At 46.9% G+C, this 25,071-nt stretch overlaps 1 protein-coding gene across 3 annotated transcripts in view; it reads right to left on the bottom strand.

The window, feature by feature from the left end:
- Nucleotides 1–749: 749 nt before the first annotated feature.
- The window catches only part of Ranbp10 (RAN binding protein 10), a 67,538-nt gene continuing 43,216 nt past the window's right edge, over nucleotides 750–25,071 (bottom strand). Inside the window, exons 5-15 of one of the 3 annotated variants that reach the window (XM_015496193.2) lie at nucleotides 18,334–18,501; nucleotides 13,355–13,377; nucleotides 11,402–11,586; nucleotides 8,761–8,873; nucleotides 7,184–7,292; nucleotides 6,934–7,082; nucleotides 6,536–6,740; nucleotides 5,690–5,811; nucleotides 5,084–5,229; nucleotides 4,668–4,779; nucleotides 750–4,238 (exon numbers count right to left, since the gene is read on the bottom strand). In XM_015496193.2, coding sequence (XP_015351679.1) covers nucleotides 4,108–4,238; nucleotides 4,668–4,779; nucleotides 5,084–5,229; nucleotides 5,690–5,811; nucleotides 6,536–6,740; nucleotides 6,934–7,082; nucleotides 7,184–7,292; nucleotides 8,761–8,873; nucleotides 11,402–11,586; nucleotides 13,355–13,377; nucleotides 18,334–18,501 — 1,463 coding nt within the window. In that variant the 3' untranslated portion in view covers nucleotides 750–4,107. Of the gene's footprint in view, nucleotides 4,239–4,667; nucleotides 4,780–5,083; nucleotides 5,230–5,689; nucleotides 5,812–6,535; nucleotides 6,741–6,933; nucleotides 7,083–7,183; nucleotides 7,293–8,760; nucleotides 8,874–11,401; nucleotides 11,587–13,138; nucleotides 13,222–13,354; nucleotides 13,378–18,333; nucleotides 18,502–25,071 lie in introns of those variants that run through there. The other 2 variants (XM_048792552.1, XM_048792553.1) reach the window with 2 other exon arrangements.

Raw genomic sequence — 25,071 nt, 5'->3', positions numbered from 1 at the left:
TGAACATATAAAGACTCTGTTTTTGTTATTTTTCCCTAAACAATATAGAACACTACTTACATAGTGCTTACATTAGTAATGCAAACATTATAGAAGTGATGTAGAAGGCCTGGGGATGTAGCTCAACGATAGAGTGCTTGCCTAGCATGCATGAGATCCTGGATTCAATCTCCAACACTATATACACTCTACAGTATATAAAAAATAGTATTTAAGATGTAGAGGACTGGGGATATAGCTCAGTTGGTAGAGTGCTTCCCTCACATGCAAGGCCCTGGGTTCAATCCCTAGTACCACCACCAAAAAAAAAAAAAAAGATGTAGAGATTAAAATATATAAAAGGGTAGATTATATGCAAATACTACACCATTTCATATAAGGGACTTGAATATGAAGAATTTGGTATTCTTGGGTATAGGGATGGGGGCCCTGGAACCAATCCTCATGGATACTGAGGACTACATTTTAAATCATGTTTGTGGGAAGAAATTCTGTGGCCCACTTTCCTGAAGCTGAATTTTTTTCACTGTCTAAGATGCGGACTATTTCAGGAAAAGAATTGAAGCTTGAGTACTTGTGCTCCTTGAGATCCTGCAAACACCACAGTTTTGAGGGTCCTTGAGGAGGCAAGAGGGGCCTGAGTCTTCAAGAGGTGGGCCAAAGAGGGCCCAATTCCTCCAGGACAGGATGTGTCACACTAGAGGTACCCACCCTAGTAAAACTCAAAACAGAGACCAGACACTCATCACTGCTCATGGATGTGTATTTTAATAAAAATAATTCTGTCAAAATACAACAAGAGTTTTTTTCATCTCTCAAGTACAATTTTAATAGGATGTTTTGTGTTAGAATTCTCCCAACCCTCCTATGCCCACAAGTTTCATGCTAATGCCAAATATCAACTTGCGAGGACAAAGGCAGAACCAGTGTGCACAATGTGGAGGATGTCTGTTTCAGCTGTAGTTACTAATGTAGGAAAACCCTATGCGAAGAGGTGGGCACTTGAGCAGCCAGAAGCCACCATCTGGCCGCAGGTCCAGGTGCCCAGGACTGGCGGTCAAGTAGGGCTCTGCTTTCCAGCTGCCACATGGCATGCATACCTGAGTTGTGAGCAACCTAAGGAACTTTTAGCTCCGACAGTCCTCTGCCTCATCTTCTTTGTGCTTGCTTAAGAGCTGGGAAGGCGCTGAGTGGCCAGGTAGTCCCCACTTCTTTGTTTTGTGGTGTCCCTGTTCTGATGGCCTGCACCCAGCCACAGATCCACATGGATGGGAATAGGGGGTTCTGGCTTTGAGTGGCCTGCCAGTTTTCTCCTCTGAAAGGAGCAATTATCTGGTGCCACAAGGGGAAGGTGACTGGGGAAGGCTGCTCCCCCAGGGCTGGACAACCCAACAGAGCCAGGTCTTCCGTCTGCCCCATAAGTTAGACCCAGACCTTCACCAGGGCTGTTCCCAGGTACCTTCCCCACTTGAGGCTCCTGGAAGCAGGCTGGCAGGGCTGAATTCGCATAAGGGGCTCCTCCAGCTGCAGGTGAGCTTGGACTATCAGCAAGACAGCCTATTTAAGCAGCTTGGTTTTGGCCCTCTCCACAGCTTATGGGGCAAAGGCTTGTCCCAAAGGTGAGCTGTCCAACTGGGACAGAGAGCCCCTCTGGAGAGAAACAGTAAACAACTTGGACTCAGCTGAAACAGTGAGATAAGGCACAGAAAATGGGGAGGTGGCCATAGGTACTGAGCGTGAGCCCGGCAGACACCCATCCCCATATGCAGCGCACAGGTATCCTGAGCCCTCCTGGGCCCTCTCTCAGCCGCTCCACAACCGAAGTCCAGGCACTCATCCCCATCCCTGACATACCCCTGAAGATACCTTCTGCTCAGCCACTGCTGGAAGCCATGCCACCCTGACCCTTCATGGGGCTCATCCACCATTCAGCTTCAGGACTAAAGGAATAAGGTTAGTCCTGGCTCTGCCACTAATTTGCTGTGTGACTTTGGCCAAGTCAATCTCCTTGGCCTGTTTTCTTATCTGAAAAAGAAAAGGACTGGTAGAGATGATCTCTGAACTCCACTGCAGCTGCAAAAGCCTCTGGTTTTAATTCCCAATCCAGCTAGGTTGATCACTTTAACAGTCTGATGTTTCCAATCTCTGACATCGGAGCTGGGTATCCCTAGCCTTGCATAGAATTAATTTCCTTTACAAACAGGACAATACCTCATGATGGGTCTTGTTTGTGGACTGGCAGATGGAGCCATGGCAGGGACCAAGAAAAAGAAGTAGCCTACAGAATTATCCCTTAAGGTAAAACTCCAAAAGATATCAGGGCCAGAGTCCTGGCCCCTCACCAGTAGCTGGTCCAATTCAATTTCTTGTCCATTGTGGGCCTGATGAGGCCTAGTGGGCATGGAAAATCTCTGGCCATTCCAACCATTCCCATGTCCAATAACATGAAGCAGGAGTTCACCAGCCCAAACCCAGACAGGTACTGGAAGTTTCAACTCTAGCTTTGCAATGGCTTACCCTAATCTTTGCAGGGGTTGCTTGGGCTCTCTCTCACACTGAAGCAGGTATAGAAATCCTAGCCCTCCAGTACTCCTCTTGTATAGGCCTCTTCCCTTTCCTACTGGGCAGCCAGTCCTCTCCTCAGATGCTCCACCCAAGTCCTGGCAGCTATCTCAGCCCTTCCTGTGACAGTGAGACTTTTTTTGTTCCACCAGCTATGAGAATTCATCTGAAAACAGCTGTGGGACATTTGTAAAGCCCATGGGGTCCCCTTCTCTTCCTAAGAGTGGCTGGGGCCAAGCTGCAGGAAGTGGCCTGGCACAGCTGCAGTGAAGCCTGGTCTAGGGGGTGATAGGTTCCACCTACTCCAGGGACCAGCAGCCAAAGAATCTGCCTCCGTGAGGCACTGGCTTCTCCACAGAAAACATCAATCCCATCAGAGCTGTGCAATAATGGTGAAGACCCAGGCAGGAAGAAAGCAGCCCCTGTCCTCAGGGGCCTCTGTCCTGGGAATGGAGTCTTCCTCCTGGCAGCCTGATGCACAGCAGCTTGAAGGCAGGTAGTTTCCAGGCAATCAATTGAGAGTAAATGAATTATTTGGCCATCTTAAAAAAAAGGGAAGGCAGGGCATTGAGAGAGGGAGAGGGGCAAGGCAGGCAGTGAGAGGCAGGGTACAGTGGTAGACAGTGTGCTGGCCAAGGACCCTCTGCTCCCTTGCTTTGCTGTGTGGCCCTGGGCTAACTCATGTTCATGTCTCTGGACTCCTAGCCCTGCAGTTCTCTGCTCAGTTCAGGTCACAGGGGCCTAAAGACCCACACCTCTGGGGATGCTGCAAACCAGCTTAGCCTGACCCTGCCTACCAAGTAGCTCCTCAAAGCCTATTCAGCTTCCCTGGGTGGCAGCTGGGCCTGTGGCTCAACAAAGGGGGAGCCTAAAATAAACAAATTGCTTGGCTGAGGTGACAGAGATGATTCTTTTTTAATGAGTTGGATTCAAATAAAAACACATGGTGTCTGGACAGCCTCACCCAAGAGGTGATGGACCACTAATGCTACGATAAATACTGTGTCTTTTTTTTAATATATATATTTATATATATATATATATATATATATATATAATCTCATTTTTTTTTTTTTACTTATGAAAATAATCAGCTATCACCAACCTGGATAGGCTTCATCACTAAATTAGCAGAAACCAGCTCAGCACAAACTCTCCCAAGATAAACACTGGTGGCTCAGTCAGGAGGAAAAAAAGATTAAAAAACCCCAAGCCCTCCTCAAAACAAAACCCCCTTTAAAGGAGAAGGCGCTACATGAGAGTAATCAGCCAAATACTGTGTCATAGGCCGCTGCACATGAAGAGGAGAGAGACTGGGGCAGAGAGAGGGATAGAGAGAGGGAGAAAGAAGGGAAAGAAGGAACAGAGGCCAGGAGGAAAGGAGGAAGGAAAGGGAGAGAGAGAAAGGCCAGGCAGAAGGAGTGGACTCTGCCCATGGCTTCTAGGTCCCTGCACCAGGTGCCTATGGAGGGCAGGGCTGCTCCAGCCCTGAGGCTGAAGGAGGGCCAGGCGGGGCCAGCCAGCAGGGCCAGCCAGCATGGTCAGCTAGTGCAAGTAGTCGTCAACTCTGGCAAAGGAGCAAGATCCCAGGCCCGCTCGGGCCATGAGCCGTAGACATTCAGATGCCTGGCCCAGAGCAAGCATCAGTGGGGGCTGCTTTGGCAGGTTCTGAGACTCTGTGGAGAAGATATAAGGCCTGATCACTGCCCTGTCCAGGGCTTGATTGCAGGCCAAAATTCCCTTGGGAATGGAAGGTGAGGGAATTGATAGAATCTCTAAGACCAGAACATTCAGTGTCTGTGTGAGTGTCCTTGCTATCAGGCCATGGACTTATAGTCATGCTAAAAACCTGAGCATTTTAGCCTTATTTAGTACAGTGAAATGATTATGTGGGCCCAAGGTCATGGCCTAGAACCCATCATGATCTAGCAGCTAGTTCAGCTGGGTAGAGGGAAATCAGGGTTTAGGTTCAGCATTGGAAGTCCAGGAGTCCTGTGAGTCATCTGATAGAACCTGTGCTGACCTTGTTGTCCTTCCCAGGGAGAGGGGGAGGGGCCACCCAGGCATTCTTGGGTCAATTTTTTGCTTTTATTAGATGCACTCACCTAAAATGGCGCTGTTGAGTGCAGCACACACAGGTTCCCTCTGGATGGGATCAAGCTGCTGGCCAACAGGGCAGCTCCAGGGATCTGAGTAAGCGAGTAAGCTGAAGGCATCCTAAGGGACAAGCACTCTTAGGATTGTGGTACATACCACACCCGATGCCATAGCTCCAGAAGGGGACAGGGCCCTGAATGGTGCCCAGTGAGAACCTGACATACCAGGACTATAGTGTTGGGCAGGGTTGTACCTTCCCCAGAGCTTGAAGAGGGTGGGGTACACCCCAACACCCATGTTGTATTGCAGACCTGCCTAGTGCCACTCTGCCTTATTCTTGCTGCTCCTGGATCCTCCCAGAGCCACCCCATTCCCAGCACCAAATAGAGGCTTGCTCTGTGTGAAGGCCTGGCTTGTCCTGTACCTGCAACATCTCTGTGTGAGCCAAATTCTTGCCGTACTCCCGGCCCAGCTGTTCACTCAGTGCTTGCAACTCCCGGCCAAACAGGATAATCCTTTCTGTGGCAGCCTGGTTGCCCCCGCAGAGCTGCCGCCTCGAATGCCCATCATCTGCACCCAAAAGCCAGCAGAAAACAAATTAGAAGGAACGGTAGGAAGAAATCCCAGGAAGTTGCAGCCTCTGCCAAAGGCAGGGGAGGGCCAGGAGAGCAGGTGGAGCAGCCAGAGCGAAGGTGCTCTCAGTCCACCTAAGCACACAGTCCAGGGATCAGGTAGGACTCAAGAGGTTTCCCTCTTCCTGTCCTGCAGAGATGCATGGTGCTCATAAGAGCGTCCACACTCTCCAACTCTCTCCAGCCCCAAATGCAAGAGTCTTGTTCTTGGCAGCAGGATTAGATTTTCCTATATGTTTGAAGCTGCCTCAAAGACCCATCCATGATTGGTCTGGCTGGAGCTTCTCAAGCTGCCAAAGTCTGGCCATATCACCTTTCCCAGGGGGAAGAGGCATCTGGATCATACATTGCCCTCTTGGGGAACATCAGGCTGAGTCATGCTATAGCACAGCCCTTACCCATACTGGACTCATCCGTCTGCAGGTCCTCATGCTTGTAGGCACCATTGACGATGCGTGTGGACATGCTTTCCAGCACGCCATTGGGGTAATGCTCTGCCTCCATTTCCATTTCACTATCACTGTGGAGAAGGATTGAGGTGGTGTTGGCCAAGGGATGTGGTTGCAGCAACCTGGCTGGGCCTTCATTCAGGTTTTAGCCATGGTTGCTGTAGATAAACTGAGGGCTGTCAGGAACATGAAAGGATAGCCAAAGCTTCCCAGGCTCCAAAACTTGGCACCTACTACTAACTAGCTATTCCCATAGGCCTGTCACTTGATTCCCATTGTTGTCCTGGTGTTGCTTTTGTGACTCACTCCTCCTGGCTATCCTACCTTTATTACATAGTTCCTGATCCTCAGTGACTGGGCTTCACGGACCCCATTGGGCATCTCTGGTCTCAGTTTGGACTTAAGGTATGCCTAGGACCTGTTGAAAGCCACTTGTAACCTGAGTTCCCTGCCTGCTAACCTGGCTGTCTAGAAGCTAGATTCCATAAAAGCTTCAGTTTACATGCTAAGGCTTCTGAAGGCCTAGAATCCCCTGGGAGGGGACCACATTTTCAGTCTTGCAGGAGGGTTAGTACCTCTAGAGAAAGTCAGGGCCAAGGAAACTGGCAGCCAAATCTTGAGTAGGGCCAGAAGCCAGAGCCAGTGCCTGGTTTGGCAGATTAACAGGTAGCAATAAAAGCATAAGCCTGTGATGAAGGTTGGGGTGAAGGGCAGGGGGCAGCAAAGGACAGACTGCAGTGGGTCCAGGGAGCACAAAGCAGAAGCAGAGCAGAGGAAGTGAAGCAAGACAGGCACCTGGTCTCCTGGTTACTGGTACTGCTGTGGGGCTGGGACTTGGTGGAGTCTGTTGAGTTGGACTCGGAGTAATTGATGGAGGACGGGGAGGAGGAGGACGAGGAGGACGAGGAGGAGGAGGAGGAGCTGGGTGCAGGGTATTTACTGTGGTTCTGTTTGCTCTTGGTGGATGCGATGCCATTGCTGCAGCTGGGACTGTCTGCTCCTAGAAGCCAGGGATGGTCAGAGGAGGAGGGGCAGCTTGCTACCAAGCAAGTCCCTGGATATTGCCACAGTGATCCCCTTTCCCATCCCCCCAATCCAGCTGCCAGCCCTGAGCCCAGCACAGGGAAGGGCAATTGGGGTGGCCTTTCTTCTCCACACAAACTCTTCCCAGAGTCCTCTGGAGAGTGGCTGACCTGTGTTGTGCATGTGGGAACTACTGGGGCCGTGTCGGGGGCTGAGGCTTGGGGAGCCAGGGTAGCTGTCCTGGGACTTGGGGCTTCGGGAGCTCAAGCTGCGGACCTCACTGTCGGTGCCATTCACCATCTCCACAAACTGTCGACACCTGCAGAGGGATCACAGCAGTGATGCTCCGGGTCTGGCCCAGGCTGTGGATTCCCGCCATCAGCTGAGGGGTGGTCTTAGGGACAGGAGGCCATGACTTACTTGAGCATGAAGAGCAGGTTGGGGTTGTGTTCCAATAGCCCAGGGTAGAAGCGTTGGGTGGTCTCAATGGCCTCACCCACCCGGCCCTCCAGCACCAGCTTCTGGATCTCTGCAGAGAGCAAGAACATGGTAGTGAGGAAGGGCCACAGATTCTCCTCACATCCACAAGCCTGAAACATGGCCAGTCTCAGCAGGAGCTAGGTGATAGTTGGATGGGCTGGCTCAGAGTGCTCTGCCGGCTGGAGATGCTCATAGAAGAGGCTAAGGAGAGAACCTGGTTGCCCAGCCCCTCAGCAGAGCCTGGTTTCAGCCAAATGACATGGAATCCTCAAGACTAAGGGGGAAAAAGAATGGAACTTACAGCCCAGAGGCAGGAGGGGTGTTTGGAGGCCTGCTCCTATGGGGCATTGGTGGCCAAGGACTTGGCTAGGGGGAGGGCAGGAGCAGGGTTTAGGGCTAGCTTGGGGTGGCAGGCTGGTTGAAGGAGCATAATGGGCACCTAGCCAAGCCAGTGGCCTAAGGGCTCCTCTTCAGACAGACTCCTCTTTCTGGGCCTCACAGGGGAGTGGCAACAGAAGTACACTGGTTCAGGCCAGGGATGCATCTCCACAGTCTTCACGGGCTACAGCATGCTCCCTGCTAGGAGAGGAGGTCAACCTCCTCATGCTGGCACCTCTGATGATGATACCTCTCTGGGCCACCAGCATTTTGCTTTTGCTTTCTCTCTCTTGCCCTGGGGCCTGGTGCATCTTGCTGGGAGCAACTTCTGGGTCTGAGGCTTTCTCATTCATAGATCCCAAGTCTGGAATCCCTTTCTATCTGTCTGACTGAGTGCAGCTTCTCTGGGAGACACAGACACATGCACATACACAGAAATGACAGGCTCAGAGAGACACAGGCAGGCACTCACAGACATGTGTGTCTATACACACCCTCTCACCCTCACTCTCCTCCTATCTTCTGTGTATGGTCTTTGTTCTCTGTCCCCTTCTTTCCATGAAAGGGCCCCAAACACACACGTCACAGGCCAGAATGAACACTGGGAGAGTTGCCTTTGACCAAAGAAGGATTAGGTTGTCTGCAAAGGGCAGGACCAGAGTTGCAGAACAAAGAGAGGTGCCACCAAAGCAGCCACTAAACATCAGCTTTGCCCTGTCTAATCAGGCTAGAGACAAGCAGAACTACTAAGATTCAGTAAATGGTCTGAAAGACAGGGTGTTGGTCTGATAAGATGCAAACACTCTTTCTGGAAGACATAAATAGGAGGCCAAGTAGAATCCAGGATGCAGGAGGAAGGAAACAAGCACGGAGGAGAAAGATCTAGCCATGCTAAGGCTTGGCCTGTGCCAGACCTTCAGAGTATGCATTAGGGAGGCTGCTCTGAGACTCTCCAAGGCTGCTGGGCAATGTAGTCTTGAAGGATGGTCAGGAGCAGGATTTAGGGCTAGCTTGGGGTGGCAGGCTGGTCTCCACTGCAGGGGAATGGACTCCTAACAGGTTAATCAGGGTTGGCATGAGTTACAGAGGAGAGTTAGGGACAGATGAGAGAGGGAAGGGGAGAGGAGAATTAACCTTACTTTGTCTGTTCTTTATGGATGCCTGTTCTTCCTGAATCGGGGTTTCAGTCATTCGGGCAAAAGCCGTGGCAGTGGCACAATACCCATGATGCACCAGGTAAGACGAGACCATGCTAGAAGAAAGGAAGAGCTTGAAGTGACACTCAAGAACTGCATTTCTGCTGGGTACAGTGGCGCACACGTGTAATCCAGCAGCTTGGGAGGCTGAGGCAGGAGGATTTTGAGTTTAAAGCTAGCCTCAGCAACTTAGCGAGGCCCTATGCAACTCAGTGAGACTCTGTCTCTAAAATATAAAAATGGGCTGGGAATGTTGCTCAGTGGTTAAGCACCCACCCATGGGTTTAATCCCCAGTACCAAAAAAAAAAAAAAGAATTGCATTTCTCACCAAACTTCTGATGAAACAGAATACCTCCCCGTGAGGTTTCCCCTAAACATATCTTATAATACAACCTCCACAGAACTGAAGGGGTGGAATAAAATAAAAATGTCCCCCAGTGCTCATGCCATCAGGCTGAAGAGGAGCTGTTTGTATCAATGCTCACAGATCAGAGGAGTGGCTGCACTTCTCTGGACATGCTGCCCTTAAGCTTGCAGGCTACCTATTGGTAAACTGCAGCAAGCCCAGAGGTGGCTGATGGTCTCACCCAGGACTTCCTGAAATGGCAGCCAGCCAAGCAGTGTGCCAGATCCCCAGACACTGAGGACACCTGGCACACACATACCTGCCACCAACATAGGAGCTCCTCTGACTGCTTATACCACGCATAAGTGTCCTACTCCTTTGGTGAGCCTGTTTTGTGGCAGCACCAGCTCCAGAGTGATGGGAGCTAACCAACATGCCAAAATCATTTCATAATATGCCACAGCTCAGGGACCCAACGTGCCAAGTTATCAGGCTGATTTCACTGGGAAGAGACCAGGACCAACAAAAATACAATCTTTGGGGAAGGCCCAATTCCCAGCAACCATTTGACCCAATTTTAAACTATCTGAGCAGTGGCACATGTGTATGAGTGTGTGTGCACAGATGGACAGCAGAAGGATAAGCCCTACGTCTGATGTGTACAGGAGTAAATATCTAGGTATGTGAGCATGTCTGATGTAAATATTATTATCAACCAAATGTCCAAAGGGCTGTCTTGTGGGAGGCATGAAAGTTTGTATGTTACCTCTTATTTTAAGGGGTTAACACAATAATATGTGTAAAATACTTGGCAAGAAGTCAATAAATACAACCTCATTACAAAATTATGTTATCAAAGAATATTATATTCTGAATAATAATTATAACTATGTTATAAATGCAGGGCAATTTTATTTTTACAACACATGGTTCAGATAAGTCAATATGAATATAAGGTGTCTTCAAAATGTACAGTCACTTTGACCCAAAAATGTCACTTCTTAAAAGGATACCAAGAAAGTAACTAATCTTATATATGAAAACTTCTTTATGTATGAAAGGGTTGCCAACAGCACCAAAGAGAGAAAATACCTAACATCCCACTAGAGGAAGTCAGAAAAGGAGCTTGTGGCAAATTTGTCTCAAAGATAAGTTAGCCATTCCCAATATTCATAAAATGAAGCTATGTGAAACCACAGAACACAAATTATATACAGGTCTTAGAAAATGAATACATACAAGCACATGGTACACACATGTAAACAAAAACAACCATGTGCTGAATACAGGCTCTGAAATCTGAGAGGATCAGTCCCTCCAGAATGGGGCCTGGAAAGCTCCACTTTTCCTCTTGCACATGGGTAAGCCTGCTGCAGGGAGTGGCACTCTCTTGGCCCCTATGGAAGTGCTCCTCATCTGCTCTGGGGGCCAGGAACTAGAGGTAGCTGTGCTGCTCTTCCTGACCACATGGGCCCCTGCCTCAGTTCTCCTTAGTGCTGCCTCAATATCAATCTCTCAAGAACAGAAAGCTGCACATGAGAACCCAGTGTGTATCCTAATCTTACTCAAGGGTCCCTGGCATCTGGTACATTGCAGAGCAATGAGCAGGGCGAGCAGAAGCCCAATCCAGCCCTTTCTCACCCTTGGGAGTCAAGCTAACACCCACCTCCTAGCCGAGTTGGGATGGTCATTACCTCACTCAGACCTGCAGCTGGCCAGTGGAAGACAAAACTAAACCTGGCCTCCCATGGCAATACTTGGCAACACGGACTTCCAAGATTGTCTTGGAATTCATCAGCCAGGAGCCAGCTACACTGATCCTAGGGGAGACCCTCTTCCTGCTGCCACTGTCATAGATGCAGGGAATTTAGCTGGATGACCCTGTGAGGTGACTTCAGGCCACAGTCAGCAGGATGGATACTCTCCATGGTAGAAAAAAGTGCAGAGAGGAAGAGACCACAGGGGAATCCTAGGACATTCTTTGCAAAATGACCTGGGGAAGGAACACAGCCTGTTGGTAAACTTACACACAGGAACCTTCCAAGCTGGCTGAGGGGACAAAGGTGTAAATAGGGGCATCTCTAGAGACTGCAGCTTTCTATTGAAAAGAGGGCATCAGGGCAGTAGCTGAATCCCTGGGAGTACTTTCCAGAAGCATATTTCCCTCTGGAATTCTCAGGAACAGCTTATAGCCCTGCAGGGGCCCATTGGAACAGGGCCTGAGGGATGGCACTCACTTCTGCAGCACCGCCTGCCACTCGCCAAGCCGGGCACTGATGGGGAAGCCATGGACAGTGCCCTGGACCTTGGCACGCCATTCCCGCATGTAGTCCTCGATGTCGAACAGGAAGGGCTGCTGCCCAAAGTTGGCATCCACAATCTCCCCAGGTGTCTGCAAGCCTACAGTAGGGTAGAGGTTGGCCTGAGGAGGAGAATGAATGATAGTCAGGCCCTATGAGCAGTAGGGCCTCCCTTCACCTCCATGGCTCCTGCCGGCCAGTACTAAGGCTGGAAGAGAGTCACAAGGTGGGAGGCATGGGACTGAGCCACATTCCATCCATCTCCCCACCACAGGCACTAAACCCCAAAGCCTGGGGGAAGAAAGCAAAAGAAAAGCGAGCAAGGCTTAATATGGAGAGTCTCTTGCCCTGCATTGGAGGTCACTGGAACTAAGCCAGGGCACAGTGAGGCAGGCTGGGCTGTACAACCCTGCAGGTGCGCCCATGAAATTAGGCTGTAGGGTGGATAATGGCTCCTCTCCAAAAAGTTCAGAGCTGAGGATCACTCGGCCACAAAAAAAGAGTTACATGAGGAAGAAGGAAGGGATGAGATGAGACAGAAGAGGAAGGAGGAGAGTATGGCAAAAGATTATGTGAGTTACACCCCTTGGAGCTGGCAAAGGAGAGAGAAAGTTTGTTGCCCTTCCTGTCAGAGGTTCACTCAGCAGAAGACCTATGGCTAGTGAGGTGTGAGGCTCCCTGCTTTCCCCCACTCTCCCACAGTGACCTCCCCCTGTGGCTCCCAATGCCACTGCTCATACCCTCACCCATATCCTCCCCATATCATTGCACGCTGTCTTCCCAGGGCTTCCTAGTCCCCTCTTTATCTTCCATCCTTAGGCTACATGTCATTCCTGGGAATACTGGGTTCAGCCCACTATGATCCTGAACCCACAGACCTCTGGCTTCCTTCTTTTCCCTCCCATCCTCCACACTACAGGCGAAGCTCACCTCTTCCAGCAAGCTTTTTCTGACCACCACTGCCCAAAGCTCTGCCGCCTTCTAGCATGTGGCAGCATGCTGCCCACACTCACATCTGGTTGTTTTATGTTAACTAAATTCTTCCCCAGCCAGCAAGTCTGCTCTCTTTGCCTAGGACCACAACCTCTCTCTAGGAACTCTGGATAAATAGGAGGGAAGGATTCTGATATGTAGACAGGATGATTCAAATGCAGCAAATGCTGCAATTGGGTTTCAGAGGTCCCTCAGATCACAAGAGCATTTCCTTGGGTACATTAGGGTGCCCCGGATCCCAAAGTAGGAGCAGAGTCAGCAAACCTTCCTTCCAGAACCAGCCAAGGCATACAGGGCTGGGCCAGGCTCCAGCACTCTGGGTGGAGGCCCTGCATGTGACAAGGCCTGTGGTGACTCACAGGAAAGGACTGAGGTATGAAAGGTACAGATGAGCCCCGAAGGCTACAGGAAGCACCATCCTTTTCTAAGAAGAGAAAACCCACAAAGTCCATCTCCCTGGCTTGAGGGGGATCTTGGGGATACTTGATGGGGATGGACAGGGATTGGTTTCCTAAAAAATCAGTAATAATTCCCTACACTCTGCACCCCAGTTTGCTGGCTGTAAGTAACATGGAGCTGGCCCAGACCAGCTAAGCCATGGAGCTACCCTCCTTCCATGACCATCACCCCATCCCCACCCACCCCACAGCTGCTTTTATAAATGTCACAAATTTCTGTCACCTGCTAAGAGTCGTGGAGGAAGACCAGGCCTTGCTCCTGGAGAGAGGAAAGCCAGCAGGTATCCCCTACTGGCACCCTCAAGCTTGACAGCACAGGACACATCCCTGGTTGGGGAAAGGGCCAGACTCCACACCCTGCACTTGCAGGTACCACCACACCCCATAGCATACAGCCCCCAATGGCCCAGAAGGGGGAAAGCCTGCTGGTCATACTTACCGGGAGGTCTGTGAAGGCTATGCCTGTGAAGGGAAAGAACAGTAATCAGGCCATTAGACAGGGCCAGCCCCTTGGTCGCCTCCACCTCTGCAGCAAAGGCCTGGTAGTTTTAGGTCTGGACCTTTCTTTTACTGGGTGGTCTATTCAAAAGCAAAGTCAGGACCTTAGGTAATTGTCCATGGCTGTTCCACCTTAAAACAACTAAACCCAAGTGATCTGTCCCAAGGCCTTTTAGGTCAGATACTTCTCTTGAACCAACACATTTATGGAAACCTACTGTGTATGTCAAATCCTTTGCAATCCATTCATTACCTGATCCAATTCTCATATAATTCTGGGGAATGGGCATTCTTATCCCATTTTACAGATGAGGAAAAGCCTCAGAGGTTAAAAGACTTGCCAAATGGTCTGATGTTCCAACATTGTCTCTAAGCTGATGGAGAAGTGAAGACAGGGAGGGTGACAGCTGCCTATCTCCAGACTACACTCATTCTGCATCCCCAGGAATTCTAAGTTGGCAAAACTCAGGTTAATAAAGAGTTGTGTACCATCCAAGCCCTCCTGCCAAGAGAAGGAGTTGAATTTCCAGAGACCTCAATCCTGAACTGAATATGAGGATGGAAGGCAGTGGGACCCCAAATATACACACAGGCTTGACCTATGTCCACCAGGAGAGGAACCTCAGAACTCTACCAGATTACACGTATTTGACAGATTGAGAAATGACACAGACTTAGCCAATAGAGCCTCTCTCAAGATTTCACAGTCCTTCATTTTTTTGGATAAGGTCTTATAACTTTCTGGCCAAAGTCCATAAGACTTTGGCCTGAGAGATTTTCAAACTGCTGATTCCTTAGAGATCTTCAATCTGCTCCTCCAACTCTCACCCAGAAAAGAAAGAAATCCAGCAAGACAGCACATGTGAAGTCTGACACAAGGTCTCCCACGACAATCTTGGAAGGTTTACAGATAAAAAAAAAAAAAAAAAAAAAAATGTGAAGAGAGATGGTTTACAACTTTTACTGGGCTATTTTACTCCTCAGTGAGGAAAAGTCATAAACATCATGGTCTGCCTACCTGAGGCTACTGCTGAGAACCATTTGCAGGGTCAGTGTCACAGAATCTGGAAGCCTCTCTATACCCTCTATTCTGCCCAGGAGCTTCCCCCATGGATCTCAGTGTGGCCATGCTGCTGCTTTACTCCTAGGCCTATGGAGGAAATCCACAGGATCCTAGAAGGAGTGGGACTTCAGGCTTCATCAGTTAACTGCAGTGTGACCTTTGGCTAGTTACCCAACCTCTGTGAGCCCATCTGAAAAATAGGGATAATACTAATCCCTCAGTGAGACAGTCTGTGAAAACTGCTTCATAAACACTGAGTTCTAAGTACAAAATGGCTGCAACTGGGTCACAGAGTGAGGCAATGGCCATACTTCTGGGCTGGGGATGACCTACCCAGGTCTGCCCATCTCTGCCTCACAGTGACACATTGGAAGGCCTTGAGGTGATTACAAAAGAATGAGGAAAGAAGCTATTCCTCCCTATTGCACTAGACCAGGCAACACTGCACCCTTCCCCAGCCCTTCTGATCCCTGTGAATCTGTGCAAGGCCAATGTGATGGCAAGATCTGATCCCAGATGCCAAGAGAATAAACCAAACCTGCAGATAATAAGGGGCCTGGGCCAAAAAGTCATAGGTCTTGGGACACTGAGGCTGAGAAGAAAAGATCTTGTGAGAGATCAGAGCCATATGAGGATGATTCTGCAAGCACATTGACCGCTTGTAGACAGAACATCCCTCCATTCACTCATTCATCCTTTTTACCAAGTACCTGCTGAGGCATCCCAGGAGCCATGCCCTGTAACAGAACTGGGGAAACAGCTGCAAGCTTGGCCCTCACAGTGCTTCTGACTGCAGCAATAGAGATGGCTTGTGACTGATAATTACAAGTCAATTGGGGGATGGCACTAGGGCAAGTGCTGTGACGGAGGAAAGAAGCAGGGAGGCTTTAGACCCCTTTAGAGAAGTAGGATGGCAGAAAACTCATTCTACTTCTCTAAAGGGAGCAGGGTTAGATTCTGAAGCACATTATTGATAAGATGGCTTGTGAAAAGGAGGCAAGGACATTAGAGGATTCACTCAGTGCCTTACATGTGCTAGGCAGGTGTTCTACCACTAAGCCACAACCCCAGCCCCTATCTTTACTGCCTTTTCACAATTTCATGATCTAGAAAATTTGGGGGACAGGTCATATTAATCTTTCAGTAAGTTCTCAATAATATCCTTGTGGATAAGAGAGAAAAACGTATATTTCAAGCTAATGTAGCTGACTCGTAAATGCCTGGTATCATACCTAGACAAGCTCAACTGCCACTCAGGGCTCAAATCTTAGCCTTGTACTAGAGATTGAACCTAGGAGTGCTTTACCATTGAGCTATATCCCCAGCCCTTTTTATTATTTTTTATTTTGAGACAGGGTCTTGCTAAGTTGCTGGGGCTGGCCTCGAACTTGTGATCCTCCTGCATCCAAGTTGCTGGAATTACAGGCATGTACCACTGCACCCAGCTTATAAATATCTTCATTAAAACATACTCAAGGGACTGGGGCTATGGCTCAGCGGTAGCACACTTGCCTGGCATGTGTGAGGAATGGGTTCAATTCTCAGCACCACATATAAAGAAATAAAATAAAGGTCTATCAACAACTAGAAAAACATTAAAAAAAAAAAAAAAAAAAAAAAAAAACATACTCAAGGGGGCCAGGGTTGTGGCTTAGTGGTAGAGCACTTGCCTAGCATGCATGAGACACTAGGTTTGATACCTGGCACCACATAAAAATAAACAAATAAAATAAAGGTATTGTGTCCATCTACAACTAAAAAAAAAAATTACACACACACACACACACACTCAAACATTTTTATCAAACTTTAGTTTAACAGGTCTGGACTTGTACTTTGCCTAGCATGTATGAGGCATTGGGTTTGATTCTTAGCACCACTTACAAATAAATAAAATAAACCAAAGAAAAAAATGCGTATGTTTAAAAAAAAATTAGGTTAACAAAATGCTGAAAAGGATGTCAAATAGCTGAGATACAATAAGTAAGACCATAGAAGATCTTGATAGCCTGGAAAAATAGCCACTCTACTTCTAGATTAAATTTAATTACAACATGTGAGGTCTTTCATGGGGTCTATAAAAAGCATTCAATAGAAAGATGAGTTTTTTAAAAACAGCCTGTGACCATGAACTCCCTGTAGAATCTAGGCACCTGGTCAAGAAAGAACTCAGCCCTTTGGTGAGCCTGGTACACACAGATGAGACCCTAAATGTACAGATACAGAGGGCACACCTTGTGTGCCACTGCAGGTGCCATGCTCTGAGTAAGATGAGGACAAGCTGGAAGGATATGAAGGGCAGGTAATCAAAGAGGCAGGACTGGGTCTGGCTGCAGAGAGACAGATGAAGCAGGGCTCAGGTACAAGGTGAGAGCTCACAACAGTGGCTCCTGAGACTCTGGCAGTAGAAGAACCCAGAGCCAGGGAATAACTGGAATCAGAAAGTGGGGTGCGGGGGCGGGGGTTATGGCTCAGCGGTAGAATGCTCGTCTTGCACATGCAAGGTCCTGGGTTCGATCCTCAGCACCACATAAAAATAAATGAATGAATGAATGAATGAATGAAAAAATAAATAAAAGTTAAAAAAAAAAAAAAGAAAATGGAGTGGGGAATGGAGATTCTTCTTGAGACCTTGTCCCATGCCCCTGCCCAGCCGCCTCCCCCACTTCCCCAGCTATGAACTTCTCACTGGTTGAACACCAGCAACTGCAGTTTCAGGAGGGTTTCCCCAGATGTACACCCGGGAAAGCTCTGCATCCATGCTGTGCTCTTGGTTGCCCAGCTCCCTGGGCTTTCCTGTATGCTCTGTCAAAGAATGCTGGCTCCTGGTCAACCAGCCCAGCCACTAGAAAACCTGATTTCCTCTAAGGTCTCCAGATGCTGGCCAGGTCATCTCCTAAAGAAGTCACAGAGGGGCTATAAGGAGTAGAGTCACCTTTTTATTGTCCCTCAAGCTAGGGGTACTCCTCAGGCCTCTGATGAATGAAATGTCTAGTTCTCTTTCCTGTAGGGCTTGGTGGCCTGGCTGATAGGGTACTGAAAGTCCTCTCCTCACTATACCATCCTAAGAGAACTAGCGTGTGACCAGATCAGACACTCCTGCAAATCCAGGCAGGCAAGCCCAGCTTCAGGCCCCATCCCCCCAGTGATTGCTACACTTCTGGTTAACAGCATTACCATCCTAGCCACCTTCTCACCTTTCCTTCTGTCACTAAGCCCTGCTGGGCCATCCCAGCCTTCATCAGGTTTGATCCCCATTTTCTGTACCTAACACCTTACCTCAGGCCACCTGCCTCTTCCCCTGGCCTTTCATCCCTCATGATTTCACCAAAGATTTTCTGAATGTAACTCTGCCTACACTACTGCCCATTAATCATGGGACAGCCCAGAGGAGATCCAGCCCCATCAGATCCCACTTGTCTATCTTCTGTACTAGTGAAGCCCTCACTATTGCTCTGGAGCAACCAGCACCCTGGCCATCAGAAGGGGGTAACTGGGCCAGGTCATGGGCATGCAAACCCCTATCACGAATAGTTATGTGCTTCAACCCCTCAAATTTTTCATTTGGTGCTAAAACCTGCTCCAACAAGTACCACAAAGGCCAGGATCATGACCAAAATGGAGCTGTACCCACTCTGGTCTTAATAAATGCTGCTTAAAGAATAGGTTCACAAAGAGAATGCCCCTGCTACTACTCCATTCACCTTAAAGGGCTCCACTGGCTGGAAAAGGCTGCAGTTCCCCAGAGCTCAGCAGAGGCTCCATGACACTGCTTTAATTTCAATGCTTGCCTTTGAGTCTCTCCCAATCAAAGGGGCTCCACAGGGGAGACCCTCCAAGGTCCCTTAAGCACCTACCAAGACTGTGGCCATTCTTAGTGTAGAAGCACGTGCCATTGATGAGATTAACACAGCAGCCGATTACATCTCCTGTGGTGAATGTGGGACCATAGGGCTGGCCAGTTCCCGAGGAGCAGAAGGAATGCCCATCATCGCCATGGTAACCATAGGAATGTTTGTCCCAACCTATTGGGGAAGAAAGCAGCAATAGCTGAAAAGAAGGACTTGAGAGAGGAGCAAGAAAGTCACAGAGGCCCCACCAGGTCTCAGCCACTCTCCCAGCCTGCCTCACATCAGTCAGCACTTGTGGTCTCTCACAGATCCAGCTATAGACAGTGTCTGGCTATACCAAACACATACTTTGTTAATGAGTTCAGTAAATTACCACCTCTGAGGGGCTGAAGCAGCCACAATGAGGAATATTCCAAGCTGTGGTTAACAGGAACCAATATTTGGAAGGGAGTCACTGGAAAGCAGCATAACAAGGAGGTGGTCAGGGAAAACCTCAGGAAGGAGATGGGGCTAGAAGTGACCCAACCTCAGAATTCTATGTGGTATGTTATCAAAATTTTTAAATTGAAGAGTAATTTGCCTATAGTAATATCCTTCCTTTTAACTATATAGTTCAAATGAGTTTTAACAAATATCTAAATATATACCGTTTTGTTACCAACATAATGAATCAAGACAGACATTTCCATCACTTCAAAAAGTTCTCTTTGGGGCTGGGGATGTGGCTCAAGTGGTAGCGTGCTCGCCTGACATGCTTGCGGCCCGGGTTCGATCCTCAGCACCACATACAAATAAAGATGTTGTGTCCGCCGAAAACTAAATAAAATAAAATAAATATCAAAAATTCTCTCTCTCTCTATTGCTCTATCTCTCTCACTCTTTCTTTAAAAAAAAAAAAAAAAAAAAAGTTCTCTTTGGCCTCTCTGCAGTCAGTCCACTCCACTTATCCCGAGTCACTGGCAATGCCTATCAATCTGATTTGTCCCTGTGGTTTTGCCTTTTCCACAGTATCATATAAACAGGATCACAGGGGCTGGGGGGTGGCTCAAGTGGTAGCGTGCTCGCCTAGCATATGTGAGACACTGAGTCTGATCCTCAGCACCCCATTAAAAATAAATAAAATAAAGATGTTGTGTCCACCTAAAACTAAAAAATAAATATATATTAAAAAAAACAGGGCTGGGGATGTGGCTCAAGCGGTAGCACGCTCGCCTGGCATGCATGCGGCCCAGGTTCGATCCTCAGCACCACATACAAACAAAGATGTTGTGTCTGCCGAGAACTAAAATAAATAAATAAATAAATAAATATTAAAAAAAAAAAAAAAACAGGACCACAGAATATGGGGTATCCTGTGTCTGACTTCCTGAACTTAGCATAACATATTTGAGATTCCTCCATGTTGTTAGATGTATCAATATTTCTTCCTTCTTTATTGCTAAGTAGTACTCCATTTCATGGTTGTAAAACACAGCATATCTATCCATTCACCAGTGGATAATATTTGAGTTATTTCTAATTTCCAGCTATTATGAATAAAGCAACAAATATTTATATAGAGGTCTCAGTGCAGACACGTTTTCATTTCTCTTGAGTAAATACTGTACCTAGAAGTGGTATTTACTGGGTCACAAGATAAACAAATGCTTAACTTGATAAGAAACTGCCAAACTGTTTTCCAAAAATGGCTATGTTGTTTGCATTTCTGCCAGCAATGTAGGAGTTCCACATCCTCACCAGCAATGAACATACTTAGTGATTTTGTTTTTCTTCTAGCCATTTTAATAGTATGCAGTACTTTTTTTTTTCCTAGTTCTTATTGTTTTTTTTTTTTTTTAGGGTTTTTCCTCCCATATTTTCTTAGTTTTTCATACAATATTATAATATCATTGTGGTTTTAATTTGCATTGCCCCAATGATGTTGAACATCTTTTTATATAATTATTTGTCATCTGTTCATTAGAAAATCATGGAATTGTTACTCAAATTTTTAACCCATTTTAGTCTTATTTTGTTTTTGTTGTTATTTTGGTACTGTGGATTGAACCCAGGGGTGCTTTACCACTGAGATACATCCCCAAACTTTTTTATTTTTATTTATTTTTTTAAATATTTTTTAAATTATAGTTGGACACGATACCTTTATTCCATTCATTTATTTTTATGTGGTGCTGAGGATCAAACCCAGGCCCCGCGCATGCTAGGCAAGCGCTCTACCGCTGAACACAACCCTAACCTATTTTTTTATTTTAAGATGGTCTCACTAAGTTGCTCAGGTCCTAAGTTGCTGAGTCTGGCCTCGAACTTTTGATCCTCCTGCCTCAGCCTCCAAAGTTGCTGGAATTACAGGTGTATACCAATACACTTGGCTTATTTTATTATTACTTTATTTTTGAGAAAGGATAATGCTATGTTGCCCAAACTAACTTTGAACTTGTGATCCTTGGCCTCAGCCTCCTGTGTAGCTGGACGTAAAAGAGTGTGACACCATGCCTGGCTCCTTTAACTCATTTTTACAAGATATAAGCATTCTTTATGTACGTTGAGTATAATCCTTTTACGTGTTTGTGAATATTTTCTTCCAATATGTGTCTTTTCTTAACCCTTCCCTCCCTCCCTCCCTCCCTTCCTTCTTTCTTTCGGTACTGGGGATTGAATCCAGGGGCACTCAGCCACTAAGCCACATCCCCAGCCCTATTTTATATTTTATTTAGAGACAAGGTCTCACTGAGTTGCTTAGCACCTCACTTTTGCTGAGGCTGGCTTTGAACTTGGGATCCTCCTGCTTCAGCTTTCTGAGCCTCTGGGATTACAGATGTGCACCACCACTCCCAGCTTCACATTGTCCTTCAAAGGCCTGTTGAGATCTTGATTGGGATTATGCTTAACAACATTCATTATTCTAATCTGTGAACATGGCATATCTTTCCAATCATTATTAATTTAATATTATCTTGGGGCTGGGATTGTGGCTCAGTGGCAGAGCACTCACCTAGCATGCGCGGGGACCTGGGTTCAATCCTCAGCACCACATAAAAATAAATGAATGGAATAAAGGTATTCTGTCCAACTACAACTAAAAAATAAATAAATAAATATATTTTTTTAAATTTAATATTATCTTATTTACCTTCTTAGGGCTCCGGATATAGCTCAGTGGTAGAGCTTTGCCCTCCTGGGTTTAATCCCCAGCACAACCCCCAAAAAATCAATTTCCAATTCTCTTTTGCTGTTGTATCAAAATATAATTGATTTTGGAAGGGTGATGAAAACATTTCAAAATTAAATTACAATGATGGTAACAACTCTATAAATATGCTAAAAACCACTGAAGTGTACACTAGATAGGTGAATGTTATTATATGTACATTTAATCTTGATAAGGTTGCCAAATATATGTGTGTGTATATATACATATATATACTTTTTATACATTTGCCTGGTATCCTGCACCTTGCTAAATTCACTAATTAGTACTGAAGATTCTTTGGGATTTTAAAAATATAATGACCATAGTACTTGAGAATAAACAGTTTTATTTTTTTTCCTTTGCACTCTGTATGCCTTCCATTTCTCTGTCCTGCCTTGCTACAATGATTAGGCCTTCTAATACAATACTGAACAGAAATGGTGAGAACAGCACTGAGACCTCAGAAGCATAGCAAGGTTTTATATAGGGGAACCGGTGAACAAGGTCATGCTGAAGGGAATGGACAAGCAAAGGCATACATGCAGGTAGGACAGGAGGGTGGGAGCTATAGCGGGGCAAGCCTATCTGGCTAAGGGGCAGAAATGGAGTCCTCAGAGCCTGTCAGGGAACTGATGGGGCAGGTCTACTCCCCAAAGCAGCCCCATCAAGCAGTTCCCCTATTTCTGCCTGCTCCTCTGGGAATTTCCTGGAACATGTCCAAGGGAACATGCTTAAACATCCCTCCCCTAACTAAGGGCAAGGGTAGAAGTTCTGCCCTGAAGGGAACGGACAGTGGGAAAGGACACCTGAGTACCTGAGGTGCTCAGAAAGAAGGGTGGGGCTAAGCAGTTAGTCCATCTGGGCACGCAGGTAAGGCAAGGGGTATAGGCAGGCTGTAAGCAGAGGCATAATGTTGAGAAGGGATGGATGATGGGCTGACAAAGGAACTGGGGTATGACTAGAGAAGAGGAGCAGAGCAGGCCCTAGAGCCCAAACTGCCTGCCTGCATGTGGACTGATGAGCTTGATAGCAAATAGCCCCTCATGGTCACAGTACCCAACCCAAGCCCTGAGTACCCTGAACTTTCATGTCTTTTCAGTCAGGTTTTGGTTAAACAAAGATTCTCTCTAGAGTACACAGAGGAAGCAGCGTGAAGCTAAATGGGTCTTGGTGACAGGTGTGGGGGCCCAGAGCCTGCTGTGCCCTCACCACCTCTTCCCCTGCATCACAGGAAACTAGCATGAGAAATACTAGGGACTAGCTTTAGAAAGACCAAGACCTGTATCAATTCCCCAAGACACTGGAACTACCTGGTTTAGGGAAAAAGGTACTGCTCAGAGCATCAATCCAACTCCTAACCTCACCAGGCCCAGGAGTGAGGAGGCCTTTCTAATGCTGATGGATATACAGATCATTTCACCTCTGGGCAAACCAATACGCATTCCCTAGACAGAAATTTGGAAGCCCTAAGGCTCCTGACAGCAATGCTGTTCCTCTCACCTGTGGAAGGCTACAGACAAAGGGTGGTCAACTGGAGAGCAGTAAGGCGCAAGGTGACAATCATCCCTCCAAGTCTGGCTTAGACTGCTTGGTGGCCCCAAGCATGCCCACCAGCTTCCCCTGACTCAGGATCCCACCTATGGTCCACGTGAGCCATAGAAGTCCTCCCCCTAAGCATGGGGACTTCCACATACCACATAGTGACTGACCACAATGAGGCCACCCATTAGAAGAGCATGGCTTAACTCTGTGTACTTGGCTTTCTGTGTATAGCCAGGAGTCTAAAATGTCAGAAAACAGGTAGGGCCCTCCTGGGTGCTGCATGACCATCAGAACCTTTCCCAAAGCCAAGTTCACTGCTTATGTGGCCACTGCCCATCTTGATTCTTCCGCCAAAGTCCTTCAGAAGGGCTGCTTTCTATTCCTATGGGTCTTATCAGACCTAAGCCCATGTCGATGTCCACTGAATCCTCCCCTCATGCCAATGTATAATGATCCAATCCAATGCCTGTCTCTTGAGATTTTCGATAACATTCTTTGGTCCTCCTCTAGTACACAGTCTATATCTCTGGTCCACTGCTTGGTTCCTGCTGGGTCTCTCCAATCAAATGTTCCTTGGGTTGTCTGCCCTTTCTACCTAAGACCATCAACTCCTTAGGACAAGGGCCACACAACCTCATGACCACTCACTCCCTCCAGGGCCCAGCATGTCAGGAGTCTGAGAGGTGGTATGATTATGTGTACACACACATCTGTGTGTCCATTTGCCACTGATGCCCAGTCTCAGCCACCAGTCTACCTTTTTAATCACATAAGGATGATACTGTGTGTGAGATCTTTTATGCAGATTTTACTGTTTAGTAAGTACAAGACACAAACCGGGAGGTTTTCTTTTTTCATATTCTCAGGCTGAAGCAGTAGACACTAGAAAAACCTAACAATAATTTTGCTGTTTGATTGATCAAAGCTATTTAAACCATCAGGAAGAATCATTTCCTACGTAGTGACTCAAGGATATCTGAAATATATTTTTGTCTCAGTGTATAGGGGAGCTCAAAAGCCATTATCAAAACAAAACAAAACATACTACCCAAACGACAGATGCCTAAAAGTTCAAAGACTTGAAATGAAAAATATAAATATTTTGAATACTTTTCTTCAAAATTAAACTACATCATTATTTTGACAAAACTAGCATAGAATTTTTACTGCCTAAAAGCTATGGCTATAAATATGGATTTTAAATTCAAAATACTGAAGAACACCATAAAACATTTATTGAGAGTCAATTCAGGATTTGCCATCACTTCACTGTGGTGGCCCATGACTGTTATCTTCCTTGGTAAAAAGGATTTTACAGAAGTTATAAGCTCTTGAAATGGGGAGATTTTATCCTGAATTATCTGGATTCACCAATACAATCATAATTATAAAATAAAAGACACTGCATTGCTAGCTTTGAAGATGGAAGAAGGCCTATGAGTTAAGGAATGCCAGTGGCCTCTAGAGTTAGAAAAGGGGTTGGGGATATGGCTCAGTGGAAAAGCATTCATCTGGCATGTGTGAGCCGGGGTTCAACCTCAGCATCACAAAGGGGGAAAAAAAAAAAAAAGGAAAAGAATTTTTTCCAAAAAGAACATAGCCCTGCCCACACATCTGTTTTAGAACTTCTGTTCTTCAGAGTTGTAAGATGATTACTTTAAGCCACTTATAGCAGCAATAAGAAACTAATAAAGTACCCTGTGTTCACAAAAGAAGCTACTGAGCATCTGAAATTATCAGTATTGTGAAGCAACACCTCATTTCTGTTTCCTGCTCTTTCAAGTGCTAAGCAGTTAGAAGCTTTTCAAGAAAAACACAGAGTCATAATGTATTTTTGACTGAAGTCATCATCTTATGCCAGTATTTTTTCCAAACACAATTAAGAGCCTATGTGTGTATATAAGGTGTGTACCTTAACATATGAGCGTATGTGCAAAAGGAAGGATATGGAATGCTATACACTTCCCAGTAATAATGGCTGCTGCTGCAGCATTGTTTATAGTTATGGTGAG

The sequence above is a fragment of the Marmota marmota genome, unplaced genomic scaffold, assembly GCF_001458135.2.
Source record: "Marmota marmota marmota unplaced genomic scaffold, marMar, whole genome shotgun sequence".
NCBI classification, from domain to species: domain Eukaryota; kingdom Metazoa; phylum Chordata; class Mammalia; order Rodentia; family Sciuridae; genus Marmota; species Marmota marmota.
Note: the sequence above shows the minus strand (reverse complement) of the source record. Positions and strands in the feature narration are given on the sequence as shown.